This window comes from Zonotrichia albicollis, chromosome 29 (assembly GCF_047830755.1).
Source record: "Zonotrichia albicollis isolate bZonAlb1 chromosome 29, bZonAlb1.hap1, whole genome shotgun sequence".
Lineage (NCBI taxonomy): Eukaryota > Metazoa > Chordata > Aves > Passeriformes > Passerellidae > Zonotrichia > Zonotrichia albicollis.
The window spans coordinates 6,011,655-6,025,969 of record NC_133847.1 but is presented as its reverse complement, the minus strand read 5'-3'; the positions used below and the strand labels follow the sequence as shown (position 1 = coordinate 6,025,969).

The 14,315-nt window shown below is 55.9% G+C and overlaps 1 protein-coding gene across 4 annotated transcripts in view; it reads left to right on the top strand.

The window, feature by feature from the left end:
- LOC102065136 (fibrillin-2) overlaps positions 1–14,315 on the top strand; it is an 81,342-nt gene that overhangs the window by 45,672 nt on the left and 21,355 nt on the right. For all 4 annotated transcript variants that reach the window (XM_074528781.1, XM_074528782.1, XM_074528786.1 and 1 more), the window contains 20 exons: positions 192–467; positions 1,432–1,485; positions 2,749–2,874; positions 3,802–3,927; positions 4,936–5,055; positions 5,473–5,610; positions 5,861–5,911; positions 6,202–6,327; positions 6,760–6,987; positions 7,720–7,845; positions 8,089–8,217; positions 10,125–10,250; positions 10,647–10,772; positions 11,083–11,205; positions 11,426–11,551; positions 11,656–11,781; positions 12,112–12,234; positions 12,849–12,971; positions 13,693–13,818; positions 14,185–14,307. In XM_074528781.1, the coding sequence (XP_074384882.1) occupies positions 192–467; positions 1,432–1,485; positions 2,749–2,874; positions 3,802–3,927; positions 4,936–5,055; positions 5,473–5,610; positions 5,861–5,911; positions 6,202–6,327; positions 6,760–6,987; positions 7,720–7,845; positions 8,089–8,217; positions 10,125–10,250; positions 10,647–10,772; positions 11,083–11,205; positions 11,426–11,551; positions 11,656–11,781; positions 12,112–12,234; positions 12,849–12,971; positions 13,693–13,818; positions 14,185–14,307 (2,622 nt within the window). The remainder of the gene's footprint in view (positions 1–191; positions 468–1,431; positions 1,486–2,748; positions 2,875–3,801; positions 3,928–4,935; positions 5,056–5,472; positions 5,611–5,860; positions 5,912–6,201; positions 6,328–6,759; positions 6,988–7,719; positions 7,846–8,088; positions 8,218–10,124; positions 10,251–10,646; positions 10,773–11,082; positions 11,206–11,425; positions 11,552–11,655; positions 11,782–12,111; positions 12,235–12,848; positions 12,972–13,692; positions 13,819–14,184; positions 14,308–14,315) is intronic.

The window sequence follows — 14,315 nt, the reverse complement described above, 5'->3', positions numbered from 1 at the left end:
TGTCCCAACCCTCTCTCTGTGTGTCCCAGTCCCCTCTCTCCATGTGTCCCAGACCTCTCCCTGTACCCCAGTCCCCTTTCTTCATGTCCCAACCCTCTCTCCTCATGTCCCACCCCTCTCTCCCTGTCCCCCACCCCTCTCCCAGTGTCCCACCCCCCGATCTCACCCCTCTCCTGCCCTGCCCTGCCCAGACATCGACGAGTGCGAGACGCCGGGGATCTGCATGAACGGCTGGTGCATCAACACCGAGGGCTCGTTCCGCTGCGAGTGCCTGGGGGGCCTGGCCATCGGCGTGGACGGCCGTGTCTGCGTGGACACCCACATGCGCAGCACCTGCTACGGGGGCATCAAGAAGGGCACCTGCGCCCGCCCCTTCCCCGGCGCCGTCACCAAGTCCGAGTGCTGCTGCGCCAACCCCGACCACGGCTTCGGGGAGCCCTGCCAGCCCTGCCCGGCCAAGAACTCGGGTGAGGCCACGCCGGGCTGGGCCGTGGCGTTGGTTGGGACATCATCCGTAATCTACAATCCATAATCCACAATCTATAATCCATAATCAATAATCAATAATCCATATCCACAATCAATATCCATAATCCATATCAATATTCCATAATATATCCATATCCATAATCCATATCCATAATCTATAATATATCCATATCCACAATCAATATACATAATACATATCAATAATCCATAATATATCCATATCCATATCCATAATCCATAATCCATATCCATAATCTATAATATATCCATATCCATAATCAATATCCATAATCCATATCCATAATGAACAATGATAACCCATAATCAATATCCATAATTATATCCATATCCATACTCCACAATCCATAACCAATATCAATAATGCATACTATATCCATAATCCATAGTGAATATCCATAATCCATATGAATAATCCACATATATCCATATCCATAATCAATATCCATAATCCATAATGAATATTCGTAATCAATATCCATAATATATCCATAATGAATATCCATAATATATCCATATCCAGATCCATAATGAATATCCATAATCCATAATCATATCCATAATCCATAATTTATGGATAAATTATAAACGGGGTGGAAGTTGGAAGTGGGAATATCAGCATTAAAATGCACCAGGTCACAGCAGCAAGGCTGGGAGAGCTCAGGGGAGCTTGGACCGTGCTCCCAGGCACAGGTGGCATTGTTGGGGTGTCTGGGCTGCTCCAGGGTTTGGGCTGGATGATCCTTGGGGTCCCTCCCAGCTCAGCTCGTTCTGTGACTGTGTTGTGTGAGCATAAACAGGCCTAGAACTGCCCCTGTGACAAACACAGAATTAAACCTCGGTGGGTTGAAGCCCTCAGCTCAGTGCAGCTCCCTGAGGGGAATGTCCTGCCAGGCTGATGGCTCTGTTGTGCTCTGTCCCCAGCGGAATTCCAGGCTCTCTGCAGCAGCGGCATCGGGATCACGGCTGATGGCAGAGGTGGGTGCAGGATTCCAGAGGTGGGTGCAGGATTCCTCAGGGGCGTCCAGGATTGCTCAGGAGCATGTAGGATTGCTCAGGAGCATGCAAGATTCCTCAGGGGTGTACAGGATTCCTCAGGGGCATCCAGGATTCCTCAGGAGCATGCAGGATTCCACAGGCACATCCCACAGCACCCTCAGCTGCTTTTCCTGTGGGAGCTGTGCCAGGAGATCTTGGGCTCCCATCCCTGCTGTGATGGGAATGAGCAGTGGGACCCTCCTGGTTGTTCCCCTCCTCTGCTCTCCAGCTCCTCCTCGGGGTGTCCCAGGCTGAGGGAGGTGACAAACTGTGCTGCCAAGGGGCAGCTTTGAGTTCCAAGAGGTGCCAGTGCCAGCCCTGGGCAGTGCTTGGATCAGCAGGGAGAGCACAGAGCAGCCAGGCAGCCCTGCCAAGCCTTCCAGAGGCAAAGCCCTGGTGGCTCCTTGGGCTCCCATCCAGAGCTCCTTGTCCTGGCCAGCGGCAGTCCCATGGGAATGATGAGACTCTTTCTAGCAAGGCCACGCTCTGGTCATTCCACCCCTGCCTGGAGCCAGGGCTGCACACTCAGAGCTCTCCAGGCTGGGTTTCCCTCGATGGAACTGAGCTCCAAGAGCGTGGGGACAAAGGCCAGCAGTGCCTGGGCAGCCGTGGCCATCTGGCACTGCGGGGACACTGTGGTGCCAGCACAGCCTGCCTGGGCTGGGCCAGGCTGGGGCTTGCCAGGCTGAAATCTCTGCCCTGGCACCAGGCTGGGGCTTGCCAGGCTGAAATCTCTGCCCTGGCACTGGAAGTTGGCTCCAAAAGAGCAGAGGAAGGGATGCTGCTGCAAGGAAGGGGCAGTGCCCACCTGGCTGCCACCCTTCTGGGTCACCCAGTGCTGGACCCAGGGATAATTCAATTCCTGAGCTTGGAACTGGGATAAAGAACACTCTGGGATGTCACACAGGGATCTGAGAGCCCTTGGCATTAAACTGGGCTAATCCCAGCCCCTTACCCAGCTCTCTCCTCCTGAGCTCAGAGCCCCAGGCTGGCTCAGGGCAGGGAGAAGCTGTGGCTGCCTCATCCTTGGACTGCCCAAGGCCAGCCTGGAATGGTGGAATTGGAACAAGATGGACTTTGAGGTCCCTCCCAACCCAAACTACTCTGAGACTCCACGATTCCTGCAGTGATGAGCCAGGGGTGAAATGTTTCTCTCTTTGCCTTTGCTGGGCTCCAGCTCACGTGTCTCTTTTTGCCTGTCAGACATCAACGAGTGCGCCCTGAACCCCGACATCTGCCCCAACGGGATGTGTGAGAACCTGCGGGGCAGCTACCGCTGCATCTGCAACCTGGGCTACGAGTCCGACCCCACGGGCAAGAACTGCGTGGGTGAGTCAGGGCTGGGGCTCTGGGGGGCTCTGGGGGGCTCAGGGGGTGCCAGGCACCCCCAGGAGATGCTGCAGCCCCTGGTCCCCTCCAGCACCATCCAAATCCTCCCCAGCAGCTGGGCTGGGGGGAGAATGGGAAGGGTGGAAGCTGGAGAGCTCATGGGTTGGGATAAGGATTTCAGGGGGGAAAGGAAAACAAGGAATCTGTTCCTTGCTCCTGTGGGCTGGGGTTCAGCATCTCTGATTTCTGCTCTGGGAGCAGGGACAGGACCCAGGGAATGGCTGGAGCTGTGCCAGGGAGGTGGGATGGACAGCAGAGAAATGTTCTGGGATTTGGGATGGAGATCAGGGAAAGGTTCAGGGATTTGGGATGGAGATCAGGGGAAGGTTCAGGGATTTGGGATGGAGATCAGGGGAAGGTTCAGGGGTTTGGGATGGAGGTCAGGGAGAGATTCTGGGATTGGGGAGGTGTAGGAGAGTTGAGGGAGGGAGATCAGGGAGAGATTCTGGGATTTGGGATGGAGATCAGGGAAAGGTTCAGGGATTTGGGATGGAGATCAGGGAAAGGTTCAGGGGTTTGGGATGGAGATCAAGGAAAGGTTCAGGGGTTTGGGATGGAGATCAAGGGAAGGTTCAGGGATTTGGGATGGAGATCAGGGAGAGGTTCAGGGGTTTGGGAGGGAGATCAGGGACAGGTTCTTCCCCCTGAGGGTGGTGAGAGCTGAATTCCCCAGGGAATGGCCCCATCCCAGCCCTGCCAGAGCTCCAGGAGCCTTTGGACACCACTCTGGGACAGACTGGGATTGTTGGGGATCCTGTGCAGGGCCAGGGATTGGATCAGATCCCGTGGGTCCCTCCCGTGACTGCGTGGGGGAAATTAACCCTTCCCAGCCCAAAGCAGCTCACGGATGCTCACATCTGTCCCCAGATGTGGACGAGTGCAGCGTCAACCGGCTGCTGTGTGACAACGGGCTGTGCAGGAACACCCCTGGCAGCTACACCTGCACCTGCCCCAAGGGCTTCGTGTTCCGCACCGAGACCGACACCTGCGAAGGTAACGGGGCCGGGCAGCCCCAGAATCTGCAAAACCACGGCCTGAGCTCCTGCCTGGGGCTGCAAATCCCTGCTTCCCTTCCCTCTGCACTGCTCTGCACTGCAGCAGCTGCACCTTTGGGGTTCAGGGGGTTTTAACTCATTTTTAGGGTTTTTTCCTGTGGTTTTAGTGATATTTCCCACTGGGTTCAAAGCAGAATGGGCACCTGACCCCAGAACATCTGAGCCTGGAAACCAGAGCAATTTCCTCCAGGGCCACAAAATTTGAGCTTGAGGCCTGACCAAAATTGCAAGGTTTGGGGAATTTGATTGAAAGGCTGTGATTTGGAGGAGGAAAAAATGGTTTCCTGTGCGCAGAGGCCTCAAATATTTGAGAACTGGCACTTTGCACACAAGTGCTCCAACCACCCTCAATCCAAATACTTTTTGTAAATCTTGTATTTTTTTATATGGTTATTAGGGCTCTCTATATTACATGTTTCTAGCTATAATTTATGTATTTATATGGAATTTTTAATATGATTTATAATTTATAATTTATCTATATATTATGCAGTATTTCTTACATTCTACACTATATTATTATACAATATATAATATATATTATATATACTATAGTATAGAATATATAATATACAATATGTAATATATAATTTTAATATATATAACATACATGTATTATATATATTTATTATATACTATATATATGATAGTATATGATATAATATTTTTATGTTCTTTATCATTATTATATCACAACATATTTATGTATTACACACTTTATACATTTATATTTTTATATGTATTTATATTTTATATATAAATATATATTTTAACATATTTTTAATTATATTATTATATTTAAAACAATGTAAAAACCAATTTAAACCCACCATTCTTCACTCCCTGTGCTCTCACCTCCTCCAGTTTGTGCCCCCCAGGACCGTGTCCCTGTCACTGCCCCCAGTGACCTTTGTCCCCTTGTCCCCGTGTCCCTTTGTCCCCACAGACATCAACGAGTGCACGTCCAACCCGTGTGTGAACGGGCTGTGCAGGAACAACGCCGGCTCCTTCGCCTGCGAGTGCTCCCCGGGCAGCAAACTGGACCCCAGTGGCACCATCTGTGTGGGTGAGCAGGGCCAGCTCCTGCCAGCCCGGGTGGCACTGCCAGCGTCACCCTGCACCGTCACCCGGCCTGGCACGGGGATGGGAATCCCAGAGAGCGGGGATGGATGGGATGATGGGGAGGAATTCCTGGCTGGGAGGGAGTTGGGGGCCTGGGATGGAATTCCCAGAGCAGCTGTGGGTCCCTGGCAGTGTCCAAGGCCAGGCTGGAGCACCTTGGGACCAGGAATGGTGTCCCCATGGCAGGGGTGGCACTGGAAGGGTTTTAAGGCTCTGGGTTGTGGGAACGGCCACATCCTCAGGGATCAGTGACTCCCAGGAGCAGTGGGGAGGGACAGCTCCTCCCAGCTGCCCCTCGGGGCTGCCAGCCCCGGGTTTGGGGGCACGGGGCAGCCCCTGAGCCCCCGGTGTGTCCCTGCAGACAGCATGAAGGGCACCTGCTGGCTCAACATCCAGGACGGGCGCTGCGAGGTCAACATCAACGGGGCCACGCTGAAATCCGAGTGCTGTGCCACGCTGGGGGCAGCCTGGGGCAGCCCCTGCGAGCGCTGCGAGATCGGTGAGGCTCTGCCAGGCCCGGGAATGCCCAGGAAATGCTGGAGTGGGGATGGAGAGCAGGGACAGGGAGAAATGCCCACAGGGTGCTCGGGCGCTGCCAGCGCTCTCAGGGACAGGTGGGGTTGGTGGGGGGCTGTGGAGGGTCGGGAGCTGGGCTGGGTGATCCTGTGGGTCCCTCCCAGCTCTGGGTGTTCCATGGTTCTGTGGGAAAGCCGGAAGGGTTTCCCTGCTGACATCCCTGTCCCTTGCAGACACCGCCTGTCCCCGGGGCTACGCCCGCATGAAGGGGGTCACCTGTGAAGGTAAAGTGCTGCAGGGAGGGAAAACTGCTTTTCTTGGGAATGTGGTCACTGTTCTGCTGCCTCTCTGAGTCTTGGGGGGGATCTCCACCCTCTGGCCCTCTGTCTGTCTGTCTGTCTGTCTGTGCCCAGATCCTGGCTCTGTTTCTGCCCAGTTTTCATGGCTAAGTTGCCACTTGGAGCCCGGTGGGCAGCTCTGGGCTCCTCCCAGCTCCTCCAGGAGCCCCTTGAGCCCCCCCTGGCCATGTCCCCATGCTGTCCCCATGCCATCCCTGACCCGTGCCACCCCACAGATGTGAACGAGTGCGAGGTGTTCCCGGGCGTGTGCCCCAACGGGCGCTGCGTGAACTCGGCCGGCTCCTTCCGCTGCGAGTGCCCCGAGGGGCTGACCCTGGATGGCACTGCCAGGACCTGTGTGGGTAAGGACGCCTCCTCCTCTGCCCCGATCCTGCCCTCCCGCTTGCCAGCTCCCCACCAGCAACAGCTCCAGCAGAACTCCCTGAGCCCGTGGTTGCTGCTCCTTTGAACCCCAGGGAGAAGGGAGGGAAGGGGTAGGAGCTACCAGGCAGGGACAGGAGGGGAGGGACAAAGGGACAAAGGACGCCTGGATGGCCCAATGCCCCCCCTGGGGTAGAGGGCATCCTTTGAATCTGCTAACTGAATTCTGGAATTCCAGCATTGACAGACAGTGCTGGGAGGGGTCAGAGAGGGGAAGGGAGAGGTGGCTGACACACCTGGGAGGGAATGATCATGGGAGGGATTGGGTTTCTGAGGTAAACCCCGACATCCCAACACATCAGACAAGCCCCCGGTGGGCAGCAAACCCACGTGCGCGCGTGCTGTGTCCGCAGACGTGCGTGTGGAGCAGTGCTACATGCGCTGGGACGAGGACGAGTGCACGGAGCCGCTGCCCGGCAAGTTCCGCATGGACATGTGCTGCTGCTCCGTGGGCTCGGCCTGGGGCTCCGACTGCGAGGAGTGTCCCCGCGCTGGCTCGGCCGAGTTCAAGGCGCTGTGTCCCCGCGGGCCCGGCTTCGCCAACCGCGGTGATGTGCTCTCGGGACGGCCCTTCTACAAAGGTGAGTGCTGGAGCCACCAGCATCACAGTCGGGATGTTCCTGAGCTTGTCTGGCCCTTGGTGCTGGACCAAAAAGTGGCACTGCGGTGTTTCACCCCACAGACACTTTTGGCTGGTTGGGTGCCTCAGCTGGGCATGTGCAGATAAGTCCAGGTTTGCAGGAGCTCTGGTGGTGGTGGGATGGAGCCTCCTCCATGGAGGTTCTGCTCCTCAGGTTTCCCTCTGTGGAGAAGCTTTAAGGGGATGGTGAAGGAAAGGGGTCGGTTCTGATGGAGGGTTTGGATCCAGAGCTTTATTCTGGCCTCTGAATGCAGCACCAGCTCCACAGAACTCCCTGAGCCTGTGGTTGCTGTTCCTTTGAACCCTGGGGAGAGGGGCAGGGAAGGGGTAGGAGCCACCAAGCAGGGACATGAGGGGAGGGACAAAGGGACAAAGGACACCTGGATGGCCCAATGCTCCCCAGGGACAGAGAGCATCCTTTGAATCTGCCCTTCTGGAATTCCAGGACTGACAGACAGCGCTGGGAGGGGTCAGGGAGGGGAAAGGAGAGGTGACTGACACACCTGGGAGGGAATGATCATGGGAGAGATTGGGTTTCTGAGGTAAACCCTGAAATCACACTGCAGCAAGTGAGGAAGGGTAGTCAGGGCTGATGCTTGAGCTGAGGGGGTTCTCAGCTGCAGGGAGGGGGTTCATGGAGAGCCCCCCTGGCTGGATGTCTCTGATCCCCCAGATGTGAACGAGTGCAAGGTGTTCTCCGGGCTCTGCACCCACGGCACCTGCAGGAACACCATCGGCAGCTTCAGGTGCATCTGCGGCAACGGCTTCGCTCTGGATGCTGAGGAGAGGAACTGCACAGGTGAGGGACCCCCAACCCCTAACATAGTTTCTCATGATTCTTTAAGCAATAATTATATCTAATCACATCTAACAATTATATCATTTATCATATATTGATTACACATGTGCAGCTTCACATGATCCAACAAACACAAGGCCTAACACTTCCCAGGCCTACCTTTAACATTTTCCCTACCAAGCCTGGCTTTCTTTCTAATTCCCTGAATTTCCTATGATTTTAAAACCTTCTCCTGTCCCCCAGACATCGACGAGTGCCGCATCTCCCCCGACCTGTGCGGCCACGGCTCGTGCGTCAACACCCCGGGCAGCTTCGAGTGCGAGTGCTTCGAGGGCTACGAGAGCGGCTTCATGATGATGAAGAACTGCATGGGTGAGCAAGGCTGAGCCCCTGAGGGCACCTCCTGACCCTCCTGGGGCAGGGCAGGGCCCTGGGGCAGGGCAGGGCACAGCCAGAGCTGCCCAGCTCCCCAAACAGTGCCAGAGGTGCCCAGCTCCCCAAACAGTGCATGGATCAATTCCCATTTCCATGAGGAGCTTTGGGACACCCTGTGCCCTCTTCCACCTCTGGGACACCCTGTGCCCCCTTCCACCCCCTCATTTATAGGGTCTCTGGGACTCCTTGTGCCCCCTTCCACCTCTGGGACATCCTTTGCCCCCTTCCACCCTCTCAGTTATAGGGGCTCCCTTCACCTGCCCTTTTAATCTCCCTTTATCCTCACACACAGTTCCTCACAGCTCCTCCAGTCTGCCCAAGGCTTGTTTTTATTCTGTCAGAGTCTCATCTGTTTTCAATTGAATAATTTCTTGTTCGGAGCTTAAAAAATCCCATCAGTGACCTCAGTACCTCAGTTTGTCTCCAACAGCTCAGCCAGACTCCTGCTGTCCTCTAATTCCTGGCATTCCACGTTCCTGTCCTCTGTCCAGCCAGACTCACTTGTCTCACTGACCTGCTCTTAATATTCTGCTTTGGCTTGGGCTTTCAAACCACTTCAAGCCATGATTCAACACCATTTATTTATTTTTCGTGTTTTATCCTCTCTGCTCTTTAAAATAAATCACTGTCCCTGGCAGGGGCTTTGTCTTTTCCGTACAATTTGTAGCATGGGTTTCCACAGTTTCCACTGATCATCCTCCTCCTCCTGCTCCATTTCTGGGACCCTGGGAATGTCACAGTCCTCACCCATGACCTGCTGCCTTCTTGCAGTAGTCTGATTTCTAATCTTTATAGAAAGATATAAATTTCATTGTTCTTTTTTTTTTTTTGATTTAATGCTCACTCTTACTCGTCCAATTCCACTTTATCCTTTTTTTCTGGGTGACAGGGAGCTGAGTCATCTCACCCCAAAGGGGGTGGTGACGTTTTGTTATTCCCTGTGGTCAAGGATTAACTTCATCCCACCTGCGTTTGGCCAAAGAATTTGGCTTCAGCCTCCTGAGGGAGGAATTCTGTGCAGCCTGGGGCAGGGGACAGCACCAGCAGTGAAAATGCAGCCTGGGATTCACCAGGAGCAGGCTCCCACTGATCTGGGGCTGTTTGATAGGGACCTGTCACCCCCATTTTCGGGCGTATCCCAGCCCTCTTTACCTGAAAATCTCATCAGTGTTTTTGCCGAGTCAAGAAAAATAACCCGTTCTTAACTTCAGTGCTGGAGTCAGGAAAATAAACAGAGAGGAAAATAAATTTTTTTTAAATATATCCAACCTCAGTTCCTTTCTCTGCTCTCACTGAGGGGCTCTTGGGTTCTGCTGAGGTCGAGGCACAAGGTGGGATTTCCCAAATTCAGAATCCAACCAAGAGACCACTGGAGCCAAGCCCAGCTTTCCCTACCCTGTTAACCTCTTGATATTCCCTGTTCTGGGGTCAAGCCCAGTTTTCCCTGCCCTGTTACCTGTGTGATATTCCCTGTTTTGGGATCAAGCCCAGCTATCCCTGCCCTGTTACCTGTGTGATATTCCCTGTTCTGGGATCAAGCCCAGCTTTCTCTGCCCTGTTACCTGTGTGATATTCCCTGTTCTGGGGTCAAGCCCAGCTTTCTCTGCCCTGTTACCTGTGTGATATTCTCTGTTTTGGGATCAAGCCCAGCTTTCTCTGCCCTGTTACCTGTGTGATATTACCTGTTCTGGGAGCAAAGCCCAGCTATCCCTGCCCTGTTACCTGTGTGATATTCCCTGTTCTGAGGTCCAAGCCCTGCACTCCCTGCCCCGTTTACCCTGTGATATTCTCCATTCTGGGGTGCAGAAGCCTCTGGAAGGGACCAATCCCATTTTCCCCTGCAGACATCAACGAGTGCGAGCGGGACCCGCTGCTGTGCCGGGGCGGGATCTGCATGAACACCGACGGCAGCTTCGAGTGCATCTGCCCCCCTGGGCACGAGCTGACAGCCGAGGGCAACACCTGCATTGGTGAGGGCTCAGCAGGGAAACCCCACAGGCAGAGCTCCTGCAGGGCTCTGGGTGTCTCCTTCCCTTCCCGTGCATCCCATCCCTGGATGTGGCCAAGAGTTTGGAGCAGCCTGGGCTGGGGAAAGGTGTCCCTGCCCGTGTCCCTGCCCATGGATGATCCTTAAGGTCCCTCCCACCCAAATCCTTCTGTGCTTCCATGATAAGTGTGTCCAGCTCATCCCAGAGGAGCTCATTCCAAGGCCAAGAGCTCACCCAGACCAAGCTCATTCCCAGCGTTTTGTTGCACTGGTGTTGTTCATTTTGCTGCTCCCTTTGACCAGTGGGAAAAAATCCAGTTTGGGCACCAGCTGATGGCCTGAGCAGGGCTGGCTGCTCCAAGTGCTCTTGTCCCCTCAGACATCAACGAGTGCTCCCTCAGTGACAACCTCTGTCGCAACGGGCGCTGCGTCAACGTCATCGGCACCTACCAGTGCTCCTGCGACTCTGGATTCCAGGCCACGCCGGACAGGCAGGGCTGTGTGGGTGAGTGTTCCTCCAAAGGGTCCTTCCAGAGCCTGGCATGAGCCCAGAACCCTCCCGGGCTCGTGGCTGTTGTGTTCAGAGGGTAAAGCTAACGGGGAATGTCGTGGATGGGCGACAGCCAAATCTGTGCTGCTGGCACAGGGCTCTGAGGGCACTGCCAGGGGCCGGGCAGAAGGAATGAGGTGTTCTCTTGTGGCTGGGGGAGATTTGTGTCCTCTTCTCCCACCCAAACTGCTGCCTGGGCCCTTGTCTGTGCAGGGCTGGGTCCCTGTGGGTCCCTGCCAGCTCAGGGTGCTGTGGTTGTCCCCAGACATCGACGAGTGCACCATCACCAACGGGGGCTGTGACACCCACTGCTCCAACTCCGAGGGCAGCTACGAGTGCAGCTGCAGCGAAGGCTACGCCCTGATGCCAGACAAGAGGTCCTGTGCAGGTCAGTGCCCACCTTGGCTCTTGCAGGTGCTGCCCCAGGGTCCTCTCTGTCCCCACAGCTGGCTCCAGGATGAGGGGGTCTCATTTTTAAGTCCCCTCCAGAGATGGATGATTTTTGCTTTGCACTGCCACACCCAGCCGCTCACAATTTGGGATTTCTTCCTTCCCCCTGGTGCTCCAGCTTTCCCTGTGTTCACCTTGGCATGGTCTCCTCTCTGCAGATATTGATGAGTGTGAGGATAACCCCGAGATCTGTGACGGGGGGCAGTGCACCAACATCCCCGGCGAGTACCGCTGCCTCTGCTTCGACGGCTTCATGGCATCCCTGGACATGAAGACCTGCATTGGTGAGGCCCTGGCTGTGCCCTGGGCGTGCCCCAGCTCTGCCTCCTGTCCCCAGAGCCACACTGGGGGGTCCTCGGGGTGTCCCATGGGTGCTTTTGTCCTGCAGATGTGAACGAGTGCGACCTCAACCCCAACATCTGCCTGCACGGCGAGTGTGAGAACACCAAGGGCTCCTTCATCTGCCACTGCCAGCTGGGCTACTTCGTCAAGAAGGGAACCACGGGGTGCACAGGTGGGAGCTCAGAGCTGGAGCTGCCAGTGAGGAAAAATGGGAAACTGCCCTGGAGGCAGCCCCAGCCCAGGGTGCTGTGTGGGGGATGCTGTGGGATGTGCTGGGCAGGCACACGGGGCCAGGACCCACCTGTTCGCAGGTGATGGCCAAGCTAGGAGCCTGCCCTTCCTCCTGCACGTTTGCCAGGGCTGAGCTCCTCAGCTCCAGCGTCCAAGCCCAGGCAGCCTCTCCCCCAAATCCCTGGGAGCTGAGGGAGTGGGATCAGCCCAGCTCAGCCCTGCTGTGCTGGGGGAGCTGAGCTGGGCCAGCCCTGGTGTCCTTCCTCTGCAGACATCGACGAGTGTGAGATTGGGGCCCACAACTGTGACATGCACGCCTCCTGCATCAACGTCCCCGGCAGCTTCAAGTGCAAGTGTCGCTCGGGCTGGCTCGGGGACGGGCTCAAGTGCAACGGTGAGTGCTCACCAGGGCAGGGCAGCCCTCTCCAGGGGCTCTGGGGAGCCTGGGCTGAGATGGAGGGGTTCAACCTGGAGAAAAGGAGGCTCAGAGGGGATCTGCACAGCTCCCTGACAGGAGGGGACAGCTGAGGGGTCAGGCTGTGCTCCCAGGGGACAACAGGACAAGAGGGAACAGCCTCAGGCTGGGCCAGAGAGGGTTTAGGTGGGATATTGGGTAAAATGTCTTTGTGGAAGTGTCCAGCCCTGGCACAGTCTCCATCCCTGAAGGATTTAAAGCCATGCAGATGTGGTAGTTGGTGACATGGTCAGGGCTTGGCAGTGTCCTGGTGATGGCCATAGAGGCTCTCAGGGATGTGCTGAAGCCTCCAGACAGTCTCCTGGGCCATTTGTGTGCCCCTGTAGCTGCTCAGGCTCAGGGCAAAGCCACAGAAATGCCAGGCTGGACAGGGCTTGGTGGAAGGTGTCCCTGGGGGTGGAACTGGATGATCCTTAAGGTCCTTCCCACCCAAACCACTCCGTGCTTCCATGAGTGAGTCCAGCTCACCCAGGAGCCCAAGCTCATTCCAGATTAGCCAGGCCAGGCACTGACAGGCTGTTATCCATGCCCAGACCTGGATGAGTGTGCAACTGAGGAGCACAAGTGCAACCTGAACGCCAACTGTGTGAACACGCCCGGCTCGTACCGCTGCGCCTGCCGCGACGGCTTCAACGGCGACGGCTTCTCCTGCTCAGGTGAGCCTGGGGCTGCCCAGAACAGGGCTGGGACAGACCCCAGCCCCTGTCCAGCCTTGAACAGACAGGTTCTGTCTGCTGAGGAAGGTGGAGCCTCCCCTGAAATGGGAAAGGTAAACCCTGTCCCTCTGAATTATTGTTATTTTGAAATTAAGGGGATCTCAGGGAAAGATGTGGGAATAGGAATAACAGTTCTGTACTAGGAAAATGCAGTGGGAAAACACTGCTCTGGTATCCCAAAACCTCAGATTATATCCAGGTAGGAATGCTTGGCTCCTCCCCCTGGGCGGGGCATCTCCCAATGGGATGATGGGATTTTATCAGCCATGCAGTGTCACTCAATGGCTCATTAACAGAAGATAATTTATAATTGATGGCCCATTAACAGAAGATCGCTCCTGGAGGGAGGATTGGTTGTGGAAGAGATAAAGAAAACTGCCCAATGAGCAGAAGATAACTGCCCCACCTCTGACAAATCTGGAAATAGAATACACACATTATCTTCCAATCCAGGACAGCCCCTCTGAGCCACCAGCCTTGGCTGGGTGGTGCCCAGAGCACATCTGGTCTGTGCCACAGGGCTCCGGCCCCTCCTCACAGGTGTCAGGGGAGGCTCAGGGCCATGGCAGGAGCTGCAGCCTCCCAGCCGTGGGTGGGCACCCTCCTGGGCTCCCCTGGGCTGGCAGAGGGCAGCCCCCAGCCCCGTGTCCCCTCCCTGCAGACGTGGATGAGTGTGCAGACAACGTGAACCTGTGTGAGAACGGGCAGTGCCTCAACGCCCCCGGCGGGTACCGCTGCGAGTGCGAGATGGGCTTCAATCCCACCGAGGACAGCAAGGCCTGCCAGGGTGAGTGCCCAGGCCCTGAGCCCCTCCTGGGCCTCTCTGGCCTCTGCTGGCACCTCCTGCTCCATGAGCCAGCCCCCAGCACCTGCTGGTGCCAGGCTCCTGAGGTGCCACCTCTGCCACTGGCGGCGGTTGGTGCCCAGCCTTCAGAGAGCTTGGGCTGAGCCTGGATTCCTGCAAAATGGAAAAGCAGGAGAGCAGGGGTGAGGGGAAAGAGGGGGAGAGGGTTGGGGGGCCCAGCTTCCCCAGGAGAGTGTCTGAAATGGCACCAGGACCATCCTGGGGTGGGATGGTCACAGCTGGGCAGGAGGTGGGAGCAGGAGCAGCCTGTCCTGCCCCAGCCTGTCCCCAGCTGTCCCTGTTTTGCAGACATTGATGAATGCACCTTCCAGAACATCTGTGTCTTTGGCACCTGCCAGAACCTGCCTGGGATGTTCCGCTGTGCCTGCGATGATGGATATGAGCTGGACAGGAGTGGGGGAAACTGCACAGGTCAGGGC